General features: G+C 36.1%; 2 protein-coding genes across 8 annotated transcripts; both read left to right on the top strand.

Moving 5' to 3' along the window:
• The first annotated feature begins 1,049 nt into the window (after positions 1–1,049).
• Positions 1,050–12,044, top strand: LOC119984779 (protein timeless homolog). Of its 7 annotated transcripts, none has more exons than XR_005464984.1 (23): positions 1,051–1,265; positions 1,343–1,448; positions 1,723–1,875; positions 1,971–2,130; positions 2,649–2,967; positions 3,197–3,334; positions 3,417–3,609; positions 3,701–3,831; positions 4,286–4,498; positions 4,983–5,149; positions 5,558–5,636; positions 6,060–6,590; positions 6,687–7,051; positions 7,319–7,402; positions 7,502–7,603; positions 7,783–8,040; positions 8,236–8,307; positions 9,207–9,434; positions 10,007–10,117; positions 10,203–10,313; positions 10,873–10,962; positions 11,278–11,603; positions 11,726–12,044. XR_005464984.1 is itself a non-coding variant. In XM_038828889.1 (21 exons), exons 1-21 carry the CDS (start codon positions 1,346–1,348, stop codon positions 11,549–11,551), a joined length of 3,882 nt encoding a protein of 1,293 aa, XP_038684817.1. In that variant the 5' UTR covers positions 1,050–1,345; the 3' UTR covers positions 11,552–12,044. The 7 variants fall into 7 exon arrangements, 1 of the variants encoding a protein (XP_038684817.1); XR_005464983.1 differs by having other exon boundaries at positions 1,340–1,448; XR_005464982.1 differs by having other exon boundaries at positions 1,051–1,448.
• Positions 12,045–12,188: 144 nt separating this feature from the next.
• Positions 12,189–13,446, top strand: LOC119984780 (cyclin-D3-1-like). The gene is made up of 2 exons (XM_038828891.1): positions 12,189–13,144; positions 13,269–13,446. The coding sequence occupies exons 1-2, from the start codon at positions 12,563–12,565 to the stop codon at positions 13,425–13,427; spliced, it is 741 nt and encodes a 246-aa protein (XP_038684819.1). The 5' UTR covers positions 12,189–12,562; the 3' UTR covers positions 13,428–13,446.
• The last annotated feature ends 5,755 nt before the right edge of the window (positions 13,447–19,201 follow it).

Raw genomic sequence — 19,201 nt, 5'->3', positions numbered from 1 at the left:
AAGCACACAAACACTTATTAAAAGGGTTTCATATTAAGAAGTAAGTAGGGTTGCATGCTAATTGAATCTTTAATGTGTAGTTTGGGCTCGAGCTGATTAAGCTCATTTCGAATTCTAATTTAAGCGAAGTCAAACTTTAGTTTTATTATAATTTAAAAAAAGTTGGGAGGAATGGAAGAAAGAGGTAAGATAGAAGAGAGGTTTGACCCATCTCAGTTTAAGATGTTGTTCGCTCTAAGCTCAAGGTCCGCACCATTTCGTCATTTAAAAGAGTCTTAAAGTATTTAAGGTCGGATTTCATCTTATAAATCACATCACTGACTTTTACCAAGCGATGTGGGACATTTCTTTATAACAAGTTTGATTAATATTTGAGTTCAACTTCAAATTCATTGATATATTGATCACGAGACTGTGAATTGAGGCAAACTCAGACTTGATTATGAGATTCTCTAACTAATTTGGAACTCAAAACAAGACTTAGATTGAGTTCAAGCCTAATACATTTTAGGCGTGATCAGCCGCAACATGCCAAAGCTCCACATGAGTCCCACCCTAAAAAATAGATGTCACAAAAATCGTTAAGAGCCCTATTGATTACTCTTGTATTGTTTACATGGCATGTTAGATTTAATTTAAACTTTTTTATTTTTAGCAATCACATTATCAATATTTTACATATATTATAAAATTTGTAATCATAATACGTGTCAAGATTTGTATTATGATTACACCTGATAGGATTACTATTACAATTACAATACTTCAAAACATGCGAGGCGTATGATGTTCATCCCATTAAAAATGTGTCAAATAATAAATAAAAATTTTTAATTTATTTTTTATATCTTATTCATTGTATGAAATATGAATGAGCGGAAATAAACGATCATTTAAAAAAAAAAGAAGGGAAAAAATAATGCTTTGCTGCAGGTCCCATCAAGCTTAACCAATCAAAATCGTTAGCCCAATGTATATTCTCTTACGCTGATACTTCGTGCGCAATTAAATTCCGCCACCTCATGGTTTCCAGGAATTCCTTCTAGGGTTAGCAGCACCAAATTTCTCCACAATCTCAAAACCCCGTCAGCCTATCAGATTCCGCCATGTCGAGGTTTCCAGAAATTCCTCCTAGTATTGTCAGTACCAAATCTCTCCACCTTCCCAAACACAGCCTTAATCGCGCGGGAAGATTTTCAGCAAGACTGGCGCCATAAACAATTAAACAAGCCGCAATTCCTCGTCCACCTATAGCAGACTCAAAGGTCAGATCCGATTTTCTCATATCCAACTTATTACTAGTTTTTACAAAACCCTCAATCGGAATTCATACTCGCAGTAGAGGATGGACTTGCAAGGCTTATCTCTGATTTGTTCTGGTCTCGGTGTCGCTGAAGAGGACGAAAACGGCAATCGCATCGGCTACTTGAAGGGCGAAAACTGTCTAGGTAGGAATCCTTCCTAATCTCCTTATTCTTCTGTTCGGCGATCGTGTTAAAAATTCATGAAATTGAAATAAATTCGATTTTAAATAAATTTTAATGTTTCTCATCAGCACCGTTTTAGTCTGCATCTTGCCCTTAACAAACGAGTTAGTTGTTAGTTTCATCACTTGAGGCGTACTCGGAAATTGGTATCTCTGTTTGGTACGAGAAAAAGAGCCATCACGATGTTTAACATGAAATTTTGGGGAATTTTGAATGTCTTAATTTTTGTTTGCAGATAATTTGAAGGATTTATTGAGATTTTTGAGGCGTGATGATCCACAGACTCGTGAAGTATTTAAACAAGTCTGTAGATGGAACATTGTGCCGAAAGATTTGGTGCCAATTATGGAGCACTGTCAAGATGATCATAGCTTGGTACTAAATGCAGGTAGATGCAGTGGTTGTAATTTTATTTTGAATGCCCAAGAAATTTCAATGCGATGATTTTTTTTCTATTTAAAATTTCGATTCTTAATACTGCAGTAAAGGTCTTGGTGTTTCTTACCATGCCCGTTGAACCTTCATCCAGTGATATCCCTCAACAGATAGAGTATCTTTGGGGTTTGAAGTCTGCAATTACATGTAGTAACACTCTTGCAGTGGTTGTGTCCCTTCTTGAAGATCCACTCCAAAATTTGGAAAGGTACACCCGAATTCTGCGCAATCAGTTATCTTCACGATCCAATTCATTGATCATATTTGTGCATTGTCAATAATGAATGTTGTGCAATTGCTAATCATACAACTTTTAAATGTCATATGGTGGTCAGTTATTTGCAAATCAAAACAACATGCATTGTGTTGACTGTTGAAGAATTCAATCTCGTTATTTGAGCATAGTTGGTCAGCATGAAACTCCGTGCTCACATGGAAAGATTGAATCATAAGTGGTTACGAAATCTTATTAATTGGTTCCTCAGAATAATTCTGCAAGCGCCAGATATTTTGTTTTCTTCTCCAAGCTATAATGGAACTTCATAGAGTGTAAGATGATCTGACTCATTTTCCTGTTAAACCAGGGCAATACAATGGTATTTAGTTCATTCATGCTTTTCATATCATACATATCAACTATAACGATGTTGAAGAAAACATTGCATTTACTTTTTGCATGGGTGATAGTTGTTTGTTATCCTTGCTCATGATTCGTATGTCATGCAGTGAATCGTTTACCGAGGATGACTGGAAATTGATCCAGCTTGTACTCACTTTATTTCGAAACATTCTTGCCATTCAAGACGTTTCCTCACTGCAAAAGGCTGGGAATTCTGCTAGTCAATTGTTGTTACTGAGAGATAAATTTCTGGAACTTCTGTTCCATGAAAATATAATGGACCTAGTTATTGTTATTACTCAACATGTTGGCGGTTCTTGCGGCTATTTTCGCCAAGATAACTTACTTTTATTGGAGATTTTCTATTATGTTTTCATTGGCCAGGAGCCAGAACTGATAGCCAAAGCACATTTAAAGGATTCCAAGGTTTGTGTTTCTTCATCCTTTTCCCACATCTTTGTTTAATGCTAACAAGAAAATTTTCAAAGGAAAACAATAGCGTATGGCAGTAAAGAAACCTCTTTAAAAGTTTTCCTTACGTAAGTTTGAGATATGAAGCATGTGTCAGTCAAATACCATCTTTTGAATTGTTATTCCGCTGGTTATTGTTTATAAATGGTAATTTTTTTTTTCCTTTTTTGATGGGTTAATTTAGGTGGTAGAAAAAACCAAAGCATCTTTTGATAATCTCAAGTCAATTATGGAAGAGGAAGAAGAGAAAAGAAAACTTTTCCGACAGCGGAATATGGGTCGTCATTCACAATTTAGTGGAGCTTTTGCACGGCTTACCATGGTATGGTGTTTTTAACTGTTGCTGATGCTTTGTGAGGCGTTTCACTTATCAATTTAATAATGTTGCTGCTTCTATGGGACAGGATGGTTCTAAAGCAGTGGTCAAAGGAAACCCTACTTCTGCTTCTTGCAATGCTTTGCTTAAACCTCACAAAGTTCAACGTGGTCCAACTAAGAAGATTGTGTGGGATTATGGTCGATTAGCTTCAACTAAGGATGACATTTTGGAGTTGCTTCATAATTTTATAGGCCAGTTTCTAGGAGGGGGTTACAATGGTAAGTAAATGGAAAGTGAATCCTTATTCACATTTTCTTGATTTATTTCCCTTTTGATGGTTATAATTAATTTAAACCAAATGCATTTCAGTTTTGATGCGGTCAGTCCGAGAGGATATTGAAAAAGAATGTCATGGAATTCAGAGCAGTGATATCATAGTTTTCTTCCACGTTTCTCATTTTGTTACTTCTTTTCAATATCACAAGTTTTTGATCTCCAAGGTGAGAGGCATAGCAATTCATCTCTGATTTTATGCTTTAGTATGTATTATGTTGTTTTCTTTTATGTTATGACATAATGACACTGTTCTTGAATTTTAATGATATGCTTGTGAACTTAATAACAGGATTGCTATCCTTTTATTGCATCCTGTGCAGTGTTGAATTTTGTAGGGATACTTTGATCCGGTTGCCAAAGGAGAAAATTTTTGCTTGATGAAGTTCATTATTTATTGTGTCTACCTTTTCAATTTCTTGAAATGGGTGTTATGCAAATCTTCTGTGTGAGTTTTTGGATTGAGCAGTAATTTTAGTCAATGAATTTTGTAGGTTTGATCCCTTGGTTTTATTTAGGTACATTTCATCAGATCACTTGTGACTCAAGCTCTGTGCACAATGTCAATGATGCCATATTCAATATAGTTAAACTGTTTCTTTGGTATTTTTTATTCAACAGCCAGACATGGAAACAGATACTTCTCAAGTCTCTCCCAGCAAATATGCTGTTAGCACAGAATTCAGAGGTGATATATGTGGACCCATTGCAGCGTCAATGAATGAGCCAATGTTTCTATTGGTCATGTCAAGATGGCGTGATGCATTTGAAGGCTTGAAGGAAACAAGCAACTACAAGTTCTTGTCTGCTGCGGGTTCTCTTATGAAGACAATGGTGATTAATATGCTATCATCTAGTTGATTCTTTTATATGGTTGGTCTATTATAATTGCCTCCTTCAAATAAATGCTTGAGTATACCTCGTAACGTCTCTGGCGGATTATTTTTTTCCTCCATTTTTGAATTTTGTAGAAATAAATGCTAATTTCATGCCTCTTTACTTATCTATAATGGATGGCAGATGCTTTCTTATCTCGATATTACTGCTTCATTTCAGCTTTAGGATTGCAAGCAATGGAAAAAGTGACCATTATGTAATCATGTTACAAAAACACACTTACATTCCTGAAAAGCTTAAAAAGAAGAAAAATCAATGTCAAAGCAATGGTCTCCCTTTCATTGCTATTTTATTATCACTTCAAGTTAATGAAAGAAAAGCCAGGATATGAGCTTTGCTTACACCTTATGCTTTTCTTTCTGATTAGTACCTTTTCTGATTGAAGTTTCGATGTTCAAGTTTTGGCATCTACTTCTTGCAGATCCGCATGTTAGATTTGATCCTTAAGTTACTGCCGGAAGATTCCAGAGAGCCTCAAACAGCTCGCATTATGCTTTACAAGTTGTTCTATGATCAGACTGATGAAGGAATGACTCAGTTTCTGTTGAACCTGATCAAATCATTTGACACTCACAAGCAACCAAAAAGGTTTGTTTTCTTTGTATCACTAGATATAAATGGGAGTGTAGTCATGTATCCTATTGCATGAAGTTTATGCATACAGTGGAACTATGTGTCTCATTAACAATTTAATTTTCCTGTTTTCACCATAGCTGTCAAAGGACTCTCTCTTTGGTATTGATTTCTTTTTAAGACTTTTCTGGTGGACCATGGGGTCCAACCCAAACCATTGTTAATATGCATTTCTTTATGGTTTGTATTTTGTAATGCTCGTAAAATTTTCACGAGTACCGGTTAACCCATTAGTCTTTAAGGGGCTGTAGTGCTGCTACACATGCAAAATAAATATTTGGTTGTCTTAGCTTGCTTAATTGTCTTGCCATTGGTGATACTTCTATTTTGTTTATTTGTTTGTTTGCTTGTTCATTTTTGCAGTGATCTTGCAGATTTAGTGGAAATGATACATGTAATTGTATGTCTTATGGAGAATCTTCAAGCACGTGGCACATTACGGGTATGCCATGTTTCCATTTGCAGAATAGCTTTACTGACATATATGTTTGTTTCCCTTCTATAATATTCAACTTGAATTTTGGTGAAGAATAGTTTCAGCTTTTGGAATGGATTCATCACCAAGTTTCTTTGAATTCTCTTCTCTCAAAAGTGTTAAAGGTGCAATGTTTTTGATACTGCTAGATGAAAAACTAATAATGGTATGGGTTGTGATTATATATACCTTTGTGGAGCTCTTAGCGTTTAGCCCTTCGTACAATTGTCAATATCAAGGTGAAATTCTTAGCATGTAGCTCTTCATGTGCTGAAGCCGATATAAAAAATGCTTCTATGAAATCTTCCATACATTTCCTCAAAAAATTGCTTTTAGTAATTACTTTTTCCCCACTAATGATTAACATTTTAACTGTTATTTATCATAAAGGTTTCCAAAAGGTCAAGGAAGGGTAGAAAAAAGAAAGCTTCAAATGACAAGATGCTAGCTGACAATGAACTTTCTGTAGTCCAAGTCAATCAGGTTGAGACTGGGATCTGTAATGGTGAGCGATCAACAGATTTGGGCTCATCACATAAGGAAAGGCTCACAAATGCAGTTTGTAATGGGAACGAAGACGTCAGTATCCCAGATAAGGTGGATGCGCCTGAGATATCTGTGGTACCAGCAGTAAATGTTGGAGCCGTTCTGCCACAAACGCATAAAAGAAAGACTGAACATGCTGACGATCTTCTTAGTGGAAACAGTGATTTGTCTGGTGATGAGCTGCCAGCTGCAAATGATGAAGTTGATTTCAAGGTCTCTAAGTTTATTTCTGGATTTGCACAAAGCAGCATTATTCAAAACTTGTGCTGGTTGCTTAAGTTTTATAAGAGCAATTCCAACAATACCAATCATTACATAATCCGCATGTTACGGAGGATCACTGATGAACTAGAACTGTCGCCAATGCTATATCAGGTCAAGATTTGAGTTTCTTTTATCCTTGGTAAGTTTTACTGGTCATGTTTGTGTTTTTATCTCACTCGTATGCTTTTCTCGGACTAAATTTTGCAGTTATCACTCTTCACGACATTCTATGACATTCTGGTTGAGCAGAAGTCACATCCATGTGAGCAATATGCGGATATTGTTGGTTTCTTGACCAGTTTGGTTAGAAAAATGCTAAAGAAAATGAGGAATTTACCCTTACTCTTTGTGGATGTTCTCTTCTGGAAGAATCGAAAAGAATGCCATTATATTAATGCTGAATATTTGTTGCACGAGGTTGGGAATATGAAGAAAAAGAGTATGGCTTGGCGACTAAGCAATGGAGAAACTGGGGCATCACATGCCGATGGATGGACTCACAAAAGCATAGCAGATGCGCTAGGAGAGGACGAAGCTGATGTTATGATCTCCCATGAGCTGGGATATCAGGAGTAAGACATGCCCCATCAAGCTTCATCTGACATCTATCATAAAGTTGTTTCTTTTTTACTTCATTAACATTGAATTTGGCACCATTTTAGATTTTAGGTAGCTTATTTTGTGATCTTGGGCCATTCACAAAACTCTGGCGATTTTGGCATTCTTTCTTGCTGATGCAAATTTTCTTTCATTGATTGCTTGACTTTAGAGCTTTATTATTTTTTATTAACCATTTTCCCTCAACATAATATAGACTAACATAATTATTTGTTTTCTAGAGAGAATGAAAACTTTGATGAAGTGCATGAGGGCGTCAAATCTGTTTCAGGCTGTGAGATTAGTGAGAGAGAAAATGCTGACCAGTATGACACCAAAGACAGTACCCTAAGTGTTTTCTTTATTTTTTATTTTTAATGTTGTGGGTCTTTTTCTTCCTTACTTGGTTTATTTGGTTTATTCAGCGAGAGACTTGTAGAAGAGAAATCTGGACGGATTTCTGGAAGAAAGAGAAGGCTTGTTCTAACTGATGAGTTGGAAACGAAAATCAAGGATCTCTACGAGAAGTAAGAGCCTTTTGAATTTAACATTCTTTTATTTTCCGTAGAATCTTCTTAAGAATTATTATATAGTATATAAATCATAGTTTTTTTTTAGTTGGGTAGTGCTTGACCCAATGCTTTATTTTCCGTTGACTTGATTTAGCTTGCTTGCTATTTTATTTAAGGATTATTTTTTGTACTAGATTCAAAGACAACTGGAACTGTAGCAGTCTCATTGCACAATCCCTAGATCCTGATGGCAAAATTTCAGCGGCTCAAGTTTCCAACAAACTTGAGCAGTTAGGACTACAAGTTGTGCCGAAGAAAAGGGTGCGTCATGCGGGAATATCTTTTCCGGCAGACTGTGATCAACCTGGTAAAGAAGGAACAAAATTTGAAGGAGAAACTGCTTATGATGATTCAATTGTATCAGAAGAAGCCCCTTTAAGTCTGCAGCCCTTGTAAGTATTTATTGTTATTCATGAGCTTGGAGTTGCAATTCACATATTTTATGTTACAAGGGAACTACTTTTGTAGTCCAACTCGAGCATTCATGAACTCATTCGCATTGATTAATATTACGTGCATCTCTTAACATACTTTATAGCGTAACTCTTTACTTAATTTGTTTTTCATAAGCTGCCTTACTGTTTTAGCAGGAAGACAAGAAAAAGAGTGTGTGCTTTCAGTGAAGATGAGGAGGCTATGGTTAAAACTTTATTTGAGCAGTGAGTTTTAATTAGCTTGATCTATTGTTAAACATTCTAGTTTAAACTTAACTGAACATTCTAGTTCAAACTTAAATGGTTTATGACTGTTACTTGTCTTGCTCTTTGTCTGATCTTGGATATGATGAATCCCAGTTAGAGGTTAATAAGATTAGTTACTTTGTCATTCAACCCAATAAATTAACTTGTTGGGTTGAGGCATTTCACATGCACGTGCACAACAAACGAGGCCCACCTTGAGGCAACAACAAATACACATAAAGGCCCACACTTGGGGTAACAACAAATGGGGGTTTAAATTGCAATAGACAAGGTTCGAGCCCAATACTTCTTCCTTTGATACCATGTTAAGATTAGTTACTTTGTCATTCAATCCAACAAGTTAGTTGAGGCGTTTCACATCATTTATACCATATTTCAACAGAAATAAAGAGTATGTACTGGGCTTTTAACCGTCCTTTGTAATTTGGTTAGCAAACTAAGAGGTATGGGTCTAATTTTTTTGGGAATGATTTGAACAGTTGCCAATAGGAGGAAGTACGGGAATGGAGCTGTTTGAAGGGTGCAATGCGAGTAAAAACATTCAGTTTATAGTCTCATTAGCTCTTACATGAACTGTATGGAAAGAATTGAATAGTGGAACTTTGAGAGAAAAGAAAACATATTTTGGGATAATTAAATATGGATGGTTCTACTGCTATTATGATTGGTTCTGCGGTAGTTGTGAAATACTGAAATGGATGAAACTTGCTTTTGATGTCATAGAGCTAGTTTCTAGCGAATGATGTATATGTTTTCTACATGGAAGGGCACTGTCCCCTCTGTGCAATAATAGTTGAGTTCTTTTACTGTTAAAATAATAATGATAATATATGATTACTCTTTGTGGCTGTTCACAGGTTTAAATACCACAAGAGATGCAGCTACATGATTGCAAATGCACTGGAAACGAAAAATACTATCGCTGCGGCCCAAGTCTCTCATAAACTGAAGGAACTTGGACTGCTTGTTCCTCGACGCAAGAGGTCTGAATCAAGCATGTATCTGAGAGATGAGGAACTTGATGACTTTCCTCTGGGAAAAGGACATGGTTCTGATGACGAAACATTGTTTTCCTTCATGAATAGGTAGTTTATATCTCCGAATGTCTTTGACTGTTTGGTGATCAATGACAACTGTGTTTGATACTTGCAAGTGTTTTTGGTAACTATAGTCTTAACTTTGACGTTTAGCTCCTTTCATTGAAGAACTCATAAGTCAAATCTCATCAATATGATGTACTTTGAATTCTGCCAGCTTATGTAGCTAGTGACCTCGATGAGGCATTTCCCCATTCCAATCAATTTATCGCCATGCATTTGTTTTTATGTTCTGGTTGGAATTTGCATCGATTTTGGGCTCCTGAGTTAATTTTAGTTTTGTTTTGTTGCTAATGGTCATTACTAGATTCTCTCTTAAACCTTGGATGGTTATTAATTTATACTCTCTTCTCATACCACATCGTTCTTGTTTTCTTTGGACATGTTTCTTTTTGTGCCACCATTAGAGCGTCCGCTCTGAATAAAATAGCTTTTTTGACCAAAAGCATGATGTGTTTGCTCTTTGTACTTCTCTGGAAAGTGGCACCTACGAGGATTAACTACATTTTTTCTGTTAGTTTTATTTTTCTTTCTATTTTTGATTTTGATACCTTCCTTAGGCCTAAAAACAAGGATGGTGATAGATCATCCCCTGAAGAGTTATTAAAGTTGAAAGGTGAAGGAAAATTGTTGGATGATTCTGATGATGAAATCATAAGCTCTGTTCTCCAGTAAGTTTCATTCTTTTGCTCTACAATCCTAATGCCAAACAGTATAGCCTGTCAAGACTGTATTTATTATCCGACCTTTTTTCAGGCGTAAAAAAAAGGATGCCCAAAGACCAGTCTCTAAGGAGTTACCCAATGAGAGCAGTGCAGGACAATTCGTAAATGCATCCAAGGATGAAACACTAAACTCCGGTCTCCAGTAAGTCTCCTCCTCCCCCCCTCCCCTCTCCATATAAAATCGGCTTTATGCTAAGTTTTTAACTTTTTTCTGTTATCCCAATAAAAAAAGGAAAAAACTTTAGATGATTCTTTCGTATGAGATTTTTTTGGGCACTTAACTGCGCGCATAATCTGCTAAAGTAAAGCCATCTACTATTATTCTACTTCTGATATCATAGGCTTATCTTATCAGTCACTGCACTGATGATCTCTAGCTGTGAGTTACACCACTGCGTATTGAAAATAAGATGCTTGTGATCAGTCCTTGCACTGATGATCTCTAGTCGAGAGTTACTGCAACGCATATGAAAATATGATTGTTGTGGATGCACTGGTACATGCACTTATGCACCAATATCATGAGCTCCTCTCCATTAGCTCAGAAACACTGCACATATTAACTTGATTTATTTATAAATCTAGTGTCCAAACTCCAAAGTAACAATTCTCTCATTGGTGGTTGCTACTGAATTTAGTTAATTTTCCTCTGTTCAGCTGCTTATAACACTAATTTTTGTTATATATATAAAAATATATAGGAAAAAAAGGAAGTTACTTTCAAAGTCAAAGGATGAGAAAGTCACAGCTGTAATTGATGAAAACTCCAGGAAGACAATTTCCACACAGAGGTATGTTTTCCTTCTTTCTTCTTAATGTAAGCATTAGAATGTCATCATAACTTTTTAATTAACTCCTCAAAATCAAAACCCGAGCGATCTCTATTTATTTAATGTTGCTGGATTTTGGAAAAGTAGATGGATCATGAATAAGATGAGTAACTTTGATTCCCTTTGTCCTATTGGGCCATTTTAAGATGGCCAAGGAACATGTAATCATTTTTCTTGGGTAAGTGCAACCAGACCTGCTGAAGTATGGTTGAGATCATAACTATACCGTTTTGAATAAGTTTATATATGAGGTGCTTAAGCTTGCATTTTGATCAGGGATGTAACCAACCAGTTGAGCGGAATCGATATCACAGTGATTGACATGGGTGACACTTTCAGCCATATCAGCCCTCAAGGCACATCAGAGGCTGAAGTAGCTGACAGTATCAATGACAATGGTGTTTCTTTACTTAATGATGTAGATGATTACCCAAATCATCATATGGATGATGATTTGACAGATTATGGAAATGATACAGCTCCTCAGAGACGGATGCAAAGTGCCGTACTTAGAAGGAAGTTGAGGGTGGTGGTTGAGGATGATGATTGAGAGAAAGCATGAGTAGGTCTCTCTCTCCCCATCGCAAAAATGCTTTGAATAGGTAGTATCTCAGTTGAGGATGGCTATAAGTTGCATTATTTTTCTGGAGTTGTGTCAATTGAACTGGGATAGTGTGTTTGCTACTGCTGCAACTCATTAAGATTTTTATCATCTACTGGTCAGGTAGTATCCCAGGTGAGAGGTTTGACATTTCTCAGCCTCCTGAACTTGTCACGTAACAACCTGTCCGGTGAAATCCGAAGAGGTACCCAAATCCAGAGTTCATAATTTGGCGAGTTGAGCTGAACATGGAAAAAGAGCTAAATCAGATGATCGGTTTGTAGGATATAAGTGGATATTATGGCACTTGTTCATAATTTGGTGAGAGTCCCAAATTGGATTGTAACAGCCGAAAGGCCAAAGACTTTTGATACGTATTGGAAGCAAAGAAGCCATCAACTTACGAAAACTAACCTATTTTTCACTGTTAACATAGTGTTCATGGACCTCTTATACCTGGTGAGTGATGGGAGTTCATTAGTAGCAGCATGTTTTGCTTATTCCACAAATCAACCGTTTTCCATGGCAGAACAGCCATAACACCTAGAAGGCCTATAAACCCTTTTAAGTCACTTTGACAGGATTCTTTCATAGACCAAATCGCAAAAACCTTACCTGCAAATCTGCAATGTTACTACTCTCCATAGAAAACTGAAAAACAAATGGCCTAAAGCATAACATACACTCAAAGAACTTTGTACATGCCTAGTTTTTGCCATCTTATTTGGATATTTGATGTTTAGTTTTGTTTAATTGTTTCAAAGGCCCATTGTTTAGTTGGCTCATACTTCTTTCAATACTCTACATCTTTGTTATAGTCTTCACTACAGGATCCAACGGTCATTTTCATCTTTGTTATAGTCTTCACTACAGGGTCCAACGGTCATTTTCTTGTGACCGTTGCTGACAGTTGTCATTACACTTGTATATATTGTAAATTGTTCTCTTTCATTAATAAGAATGATAAGGACTATTTACACCCCAGAGATGATTAAATACACCCCAAAATCACAAAAAACACACAATCTAATAATACCCCGTGTGACCCTACCATGTAACATTTCCCTCCATCATGTCTTTCTCCTTCTTCACTCCCTCTCTATCTCCTTACCAAACCACGAAGAGTTCGACCAAGAAGAGGTTACTCAAGAAAACACCCTCAACAAAAGCAGGAGTCCTTGCTTATTTTCTATTTCATTATTGAAGCAAGATCTGTTCTGGGAAGATGAGGAGCTCCTCTCTCTCTTTTCCAAAGAACAAGAACAACAGAAGCAGAATTATCTGAAACAGGACAATTTGATAACAGATTCTTCTCTTTTTCTGGCTCGTCAAGAGGCCGTGGAAGGGATTCTTAAGGTCAATGCGTGTTATGGGTACTCAGTTCTCACTGTAGTCTTGGCCATAGACCATCTTGATAGGTTCCTCTGTAACCCTTGTTTTCAGAAGGATAAGCCATGGATGGTGCAGCTTGTGGTCGTGACCTGTCTCTCTTTGGCTGCGAAAGTTGAGGAAACTGAAGTGCCCCTTCTTCTAGACTTCCAAGTAGGTGGTCCATTCGCATTTATTTGATGTTATGATCTTAGATCTGTTCATTGTATTGATTTTATGGGGGTGTAGATATATATAGAGACTAAAATGTGCCTGTTTTAATTGTTCTTGCTTGTAGGTGATGGAAACTAAGTATGTGTTTGAGCCCAAAATGATTCAGAGAATGGAACTCTTGGTGCTCTCTGCACTCAAATGGAAGATGCACCCAGTAACCCCACTTTCATTTGTGGATCACATCGTGAGGAGGCTTGGATTGATGAACCATGTCCACTGTTGATTATATATATATATATATATATATGTGTGTGCATAGTTCCTATTTGATTTCATGTGGTATGCTCTGTGCTCTGTTTTTTGAATATATATATATATATATATATATATATATATATATATATATATGTGTGCATAGTTCCTATTTGATTTCATGTAGTATGCTCTGTGCTCTGTTTTTTGAGATTCTATGTTTCGTTTATATTGTTCATCGTCGGGGTGTAGACTGTAAAATTTGAAAAATATTAAAATTGGGGTGTACTAAGAAATGTTATGTTTTAGGTTGGGGTTTAAATAGAATGGGGTGAACTCAGTTAAATATGGGGTGTGAATAGTCCTCATCAATAACAATTCAAACGTTTGACTGCTTCTCATCTCTTCTCTTCTTCTTTCTTCTTTCTTCTTTCTTCCTTTCTCATCTCCATGATTTGATTTGCAACACAACATAAAATCATTTTATTTTAACTTCTCTAATCTTATCTTCTTCTTTTCTTTATACTTCCGCAATATATTGAAAATCTTCATGGTATCGGAGTAATTCGGTACAGTTGAACATGACATCTACTCCACTTGTTGGGTCTGACATAACCTAGTGCACAAGTGCGGGGAGTGTAAAGTCTCCCGTTGTTTATTGATGTGTGAACAATGCTCTTCATAAGGGTAAGCTCACCCCTTAACGCTAATAAGGTCTTTTCCTATACTTGAGTGAGTTAGGCCTAGCCCACTTGCTTGGGCATAAGGAGAAACAAAGTTGTGTGGGTCCGATATATCCACGAGAACCGGACTAACCCAAAGCGGATAATATTGTTGGTGTGTATGGGGGTGTGGATTTAACATGTCCATATGTGGTAGAAAATGACGAGTATGAGTGTGAGGATTTTAGTGAACATGGAGGGTGAGGAGAGTTTGAGATTCCACATTCTCACCCTCTCAAAATCCAACCGAACAAGGGAATGAGTGATTCTTGCTCCTCTGAATACCAACCAAATGCGCCGTAATGGTCATATGCTTCATTAAATTATTAAATTGGAATTTAGATAAAGGATAATTTAAATGGTTGTTAGACGATTTTGACTAAATAACTAAAACATAGGAGTAATAAAATTAATAAGAATTAAAAAAATCAAAAACATTTTTTAGAAGTTTGGGAGGAAAAAAAAAAGTGAAGTTGTACTTTTTATATATATATTACCCCACCGAAAGCAAGCTCAATTAATCAAATGTAGTTGTAGCATAATTGGGATCTTAATCTGATTAATTAATAGTAATCCTATCGTTCGAGATCCTTTTTGAAAAGTGGGTATGAATAATGAATCAATGGCCAAAATTAAGGTAAGATAAGAGATAAGCAATTAATCGATGATAAGAAATCTTGAGAAATCACACGTCTTTCACTATAAATTAGTAATTATCTTATAGGGAAACAAATCAAAAATTAAAGTCGTTACCAAAATGCGACTGCAATGTGCCAGTTTTATTCATAACTTTGTTTAGGAACCTGGGTCGAGTTGGTGAGATTTTGAATGAAGCTTAGGCGAGTTGGGCGAGTTGAGTTTCCTAGGTGAAATGATGCAGTGCGTTGGTCATTCGCTTATCTCACATCGGGTAGGTGGGAGCGAGTGAAGTGTTTTATATGGGTTGGCAATGCAGTGGGCCTAACTCACCCCTTGAAAACCAACTTGCAAGGTTGAGGATTGTCCACCCATATAAAGCACTTCACTCACGCCCACCTACCCGATGTGTCTCGCTCCCACCTTACCGATGTGCATCATGGAATTACTTTGATACGTAGTATGGGAATAAATGACAATATCTTTGTACAGACCTAATACTTATCGAACAAAACGAATAAATGGGGGTGCCATCATCACTTTTTCTTGGCCAGTTCTGGTATTGATTTAGCTTTTGTGAATGACACATTTTGAAAGAGTTACCAACAACCACTTCACTTCTACTCAACTTTAGTGGGGACATGCAGTGGTGATCCAAAATCCAATCCATGCAATTGTTTTTAGTCTTGGCTGATATTTACGTGACAAAAGAAATTAATTTTAAAATAAGAGTGATTTTTATTGACTCATCCACAACCTTTGTTTGTCGTCAACAATCACCTATTTCATTGAAATCTCGCATGACTTTTGAAAAATTTATTTCCTGAGATTTACCATATCTTAGTCCATCACAGGAAAAGTTACCATTGCACTACGGTAAATTTACCATTTTCCAATTTTGGTAAGAATATAATGGTATGTAGACGTAAATATGGTAAAAAGTGGAGGCTAATTTGTTAGACAGAGAGCGGGGACTGTCACTGCAGTTAAAACTGGGCGATGCGGGATGATGACGCCCTCTTATTCGGTTCAATAAAGAGATGTCATTGTAGCAAAGATATTATCATTTATAATGGTAGAAGTCTGGTTACTTTTTTGAGCTTTCTTTTTTAGTATTTTTAGCACAAAACTACAGATCCATAGTGCTGTGCAGGTGTAGGAGTAGGAGTAGGAGGTCGGCTGCCATAAGTGGTTTAGGTGATCATTAGCCCGAAGCGTGCCCAACCCGGTAAAAGTTCAACCATTTTAAGCCCGTGAGGAAAGAAAATTACACAGATCATGCATATTGATTAAGTTCACGCCTAACCTAACCAATATTTATATGTGCGACACTGATGCAATAAATAATATTTTTAAAAAAAACTCACTTAATTTTCCCTCACCTCCAAATAGTCCAAATTGTTTGACCAAATAATATAAACTTCCTAAAGATTTGGCCCGCCTTGCATATGGGTTGGGTTTCTATTTCATGTCCCTATCCCACACCCTGGTTTCCCGTCTCAGAGTTGGATAGAGGGAAAATCCATACGAGTCGGATAAGAATTGTCACCCCTAACCTAACCAATATTTATATGTGTGACACTAATGCATGAAATAATAAAAAAAAAAACTCACTTAATTTTCCCTCACCTCCAAATAGTCCAAATTGTTTGACCAAATAATATAAACATAAATTTATCTGGATTGGATTAATTTTTTAATGGACGATTTTTAAACCAAACAATATTTGAAAACATCAATACTTTTTAGTACCATTTTCATGTGTTTTCTTCATACTATTCTTTTTGTAAAGCTAATCGATGCCTTAAGCGATTGATCAAGAAAATGACATTTAGACATTTATTAAGTTTGTACAGTAAATATTTATCAATGCCTGAAAACGTATCAAGGTTAATCATTTCCTCTTCCAAGACTTCAATTTCAATATACAAAAGTGGGACTTGGGTGTCTTGTAATATTTTTTTTTAAAAAAAATAAAGTCATCAAAAAAGGCGGGGCAAAGAAGTTCCATAGGCAATGGCAGAAATCTTGAAATCCATGTATGCCTTGTGAGTATCAACCTTCTGTTTTCTTTCTCTCTGTTCACCTAGTTAATGCTATCTATATTTGGAAATTCTTTTGTTCACCTAATGCTATCTATATTTGAAAATTGTATTTGCTGCCTGCATTTGTTTGGCTCTGATGTTATAAAAAATACAGCTGAATATTTGTTGAGGGTTTTAATTTATTGTGACTTATCCAACTTCATTATCAGCCATTGAGATGAACTTTCCATCAAACCTCAAAACAAGGAAACTTTCATTAATTAAGCTAAGACTATCTATAAAAATGTACCTGCCATTTGCTTCCCATTCATTGTTTTCACAAAGATATGATTTCAGACCATGATGATATTTTATCATCATTACCTGAAATTGTATCAAGCTTGATCTCCAATACCTCTATTATATAAAGCGGACTTGGTTGTCTTCAATGTCAATAAAAAAAACGAAATGAAGAAGCAAGGATTTTGTTGAATATATGAGTCAAAGTTACTTGGCCCACTTAAAAGTGCATTTGTGTGGTGAATTTTACAGCCACGTTTACACTATTCTAGAGTGTACTATTTCATGTTTTATATATTGTGAATGTAAAAGTTTTATTGTGAAAATTAATGAAGTGAATATTTTAGAGAGCATTTGTTTTCTCCTCCTCACGAATCTCTACAGTGGTATTGGAGCACAAAGGACCTTATCCTTATCGGACCAGAGAATGCTTCCGCGGTGTCACCACTGCCTTAAGGGGTGGTGGCATTATAAAAAGCCTTGGTGTGGTTCCCTTAAGGATCTGATGGAAATACTTCAAGCTACGGAGGAGGTTGAAAAGGCTGAGCGGAAGGAGAAATGTTTGTAGAGATAGAGGCTGAGGATGCTAAGGGGTTTGGGGAGGCTCTAGAAAAATGGGTGGATTCCAATGGTGAAGGAGGGGCTGGCGACAATAATGGTGTTAACACCCGACAATAACTTGACAATTGCAACAAAGACAACACTGCTAGTTTTGAGTTTTTTTTTTTTTTTATGTTGTGCTAGTTAGTCAAAGTTACAAGTTAACCTTGACTAAGTTAAGCTTTTATTATTTGTTTGTTATATGATTGTAAAGAAATGCTAGACCTTTCTTATATGTTAAGTCTTCTTGTAATGCTAGTACAATACTGTAATGAAAACAGAGAGCTACGGAGCTCAGTTTATGGTGTGATATCTATTTGTTCTTGTATTCACTACAATAACACTTGATCTTCATATTATAGTGGTATCGGAGCTCAAACTCTCTTAACTCCCACTCCATGCTTCTATTTTCTTCAGGATGCTAGAGATTTGTATAGATTTTCATGCGCTACTTCTGGAGACATGAATAGAGATTTAATATTGCATTATATGGAGGTGCAGATCATCTTCATTAAGTGTTTTTGCCCCCATTATGTTGATTATGTTTGTAGAGAGATTTAATATTGCATTATATGGAGGTGCAGATCATCTTCATTAAGTGTTTTTGCCCCCATTATGTTGATTATGTTTGTAGAGAGATTCTGATAAAGTAGGGTGTCGTGCTTGATGCATGTCGTCCCATTACTGGTTCGGTTGATATAAACCTATTTGAAGCAAGCAAATGTCTGCACAGAATCATTAGAATTCTGAATGAAAGCTTGACTAAGTTAAGCTTTTATTATTTGTTTATTATGTGATTGTAAAGAAATGCTAGACATTTCTTATATGTTAAGTCTTCTTGTAATGCTAATACAATAATGTAATGAAGACAGAGAGCTACGGAGCTCAGTTTATGATGTAATATCTGTTTGTTTTTATGTTCACTACAATAGCACTTGATCTTCATATTATAGTGGTATTGATCTTCATAGATTGAATTATCTCTTAAACCTTGGATGGTTATTAATTTATACTCTCTTCCCATACCATATCATTCTTGACATATTTGCTAATCGTTCTTGACATCGTTATTAATTAATTTATATATTTGGATGGTTATTAATGTCATCATAACTTTTTAATGAACTCCTCAAGATCAAAACCTGAGCGATCTGTATTTATTTAATGTTGCTGGATTTTGGAAAAAGTAGATGGATCACAACTAGATAGTTTTGAATAACTTTATATATGAGGTGCCTAACCTAAGCTTGCTATTTGATCAGGTATGTAACCAACCAGTTGAAAATTGAAAAACAAATCTGCAATGTTACTACTCTCCATAGAAATTTGAAAAACAAAATGGCCTAAAGCATAACATACACTCAAAGAATTTTGTACTATGCATAGTTTTTGCTGTCTTAGAGCTCCGCAAAGCGTGGAGAAAGAGACAAAGTTCCATTTTAAGGGCATAACTACATTGGCACATTTACTGATGTGGTACTACGTGGCTTCACGTTGAATCCAGACGTTAACTTGGGCCAAAA

This window comes from Tripterygium wilfordii, chromosome 18 (genome assembly GCF_013401445.1).
Source record: "Tripterygium wilfordii isolate XIE 37 chromosome 18, ASM1340144v1, whole genome shotgun sequence".
NCBI classification, from domain to species: domain Eukaryota; kingdom Viridiplantae; phylum Streptophyta; class Magnoliopsida; order Celastrales; family Celastraceae; genus Tripterygium; species Tripterygium wilfordii.
Note: the sequence above shows the minus strand (reverse complement) of the source record. Positions and strands in the feature narration are given on the sequence as shown.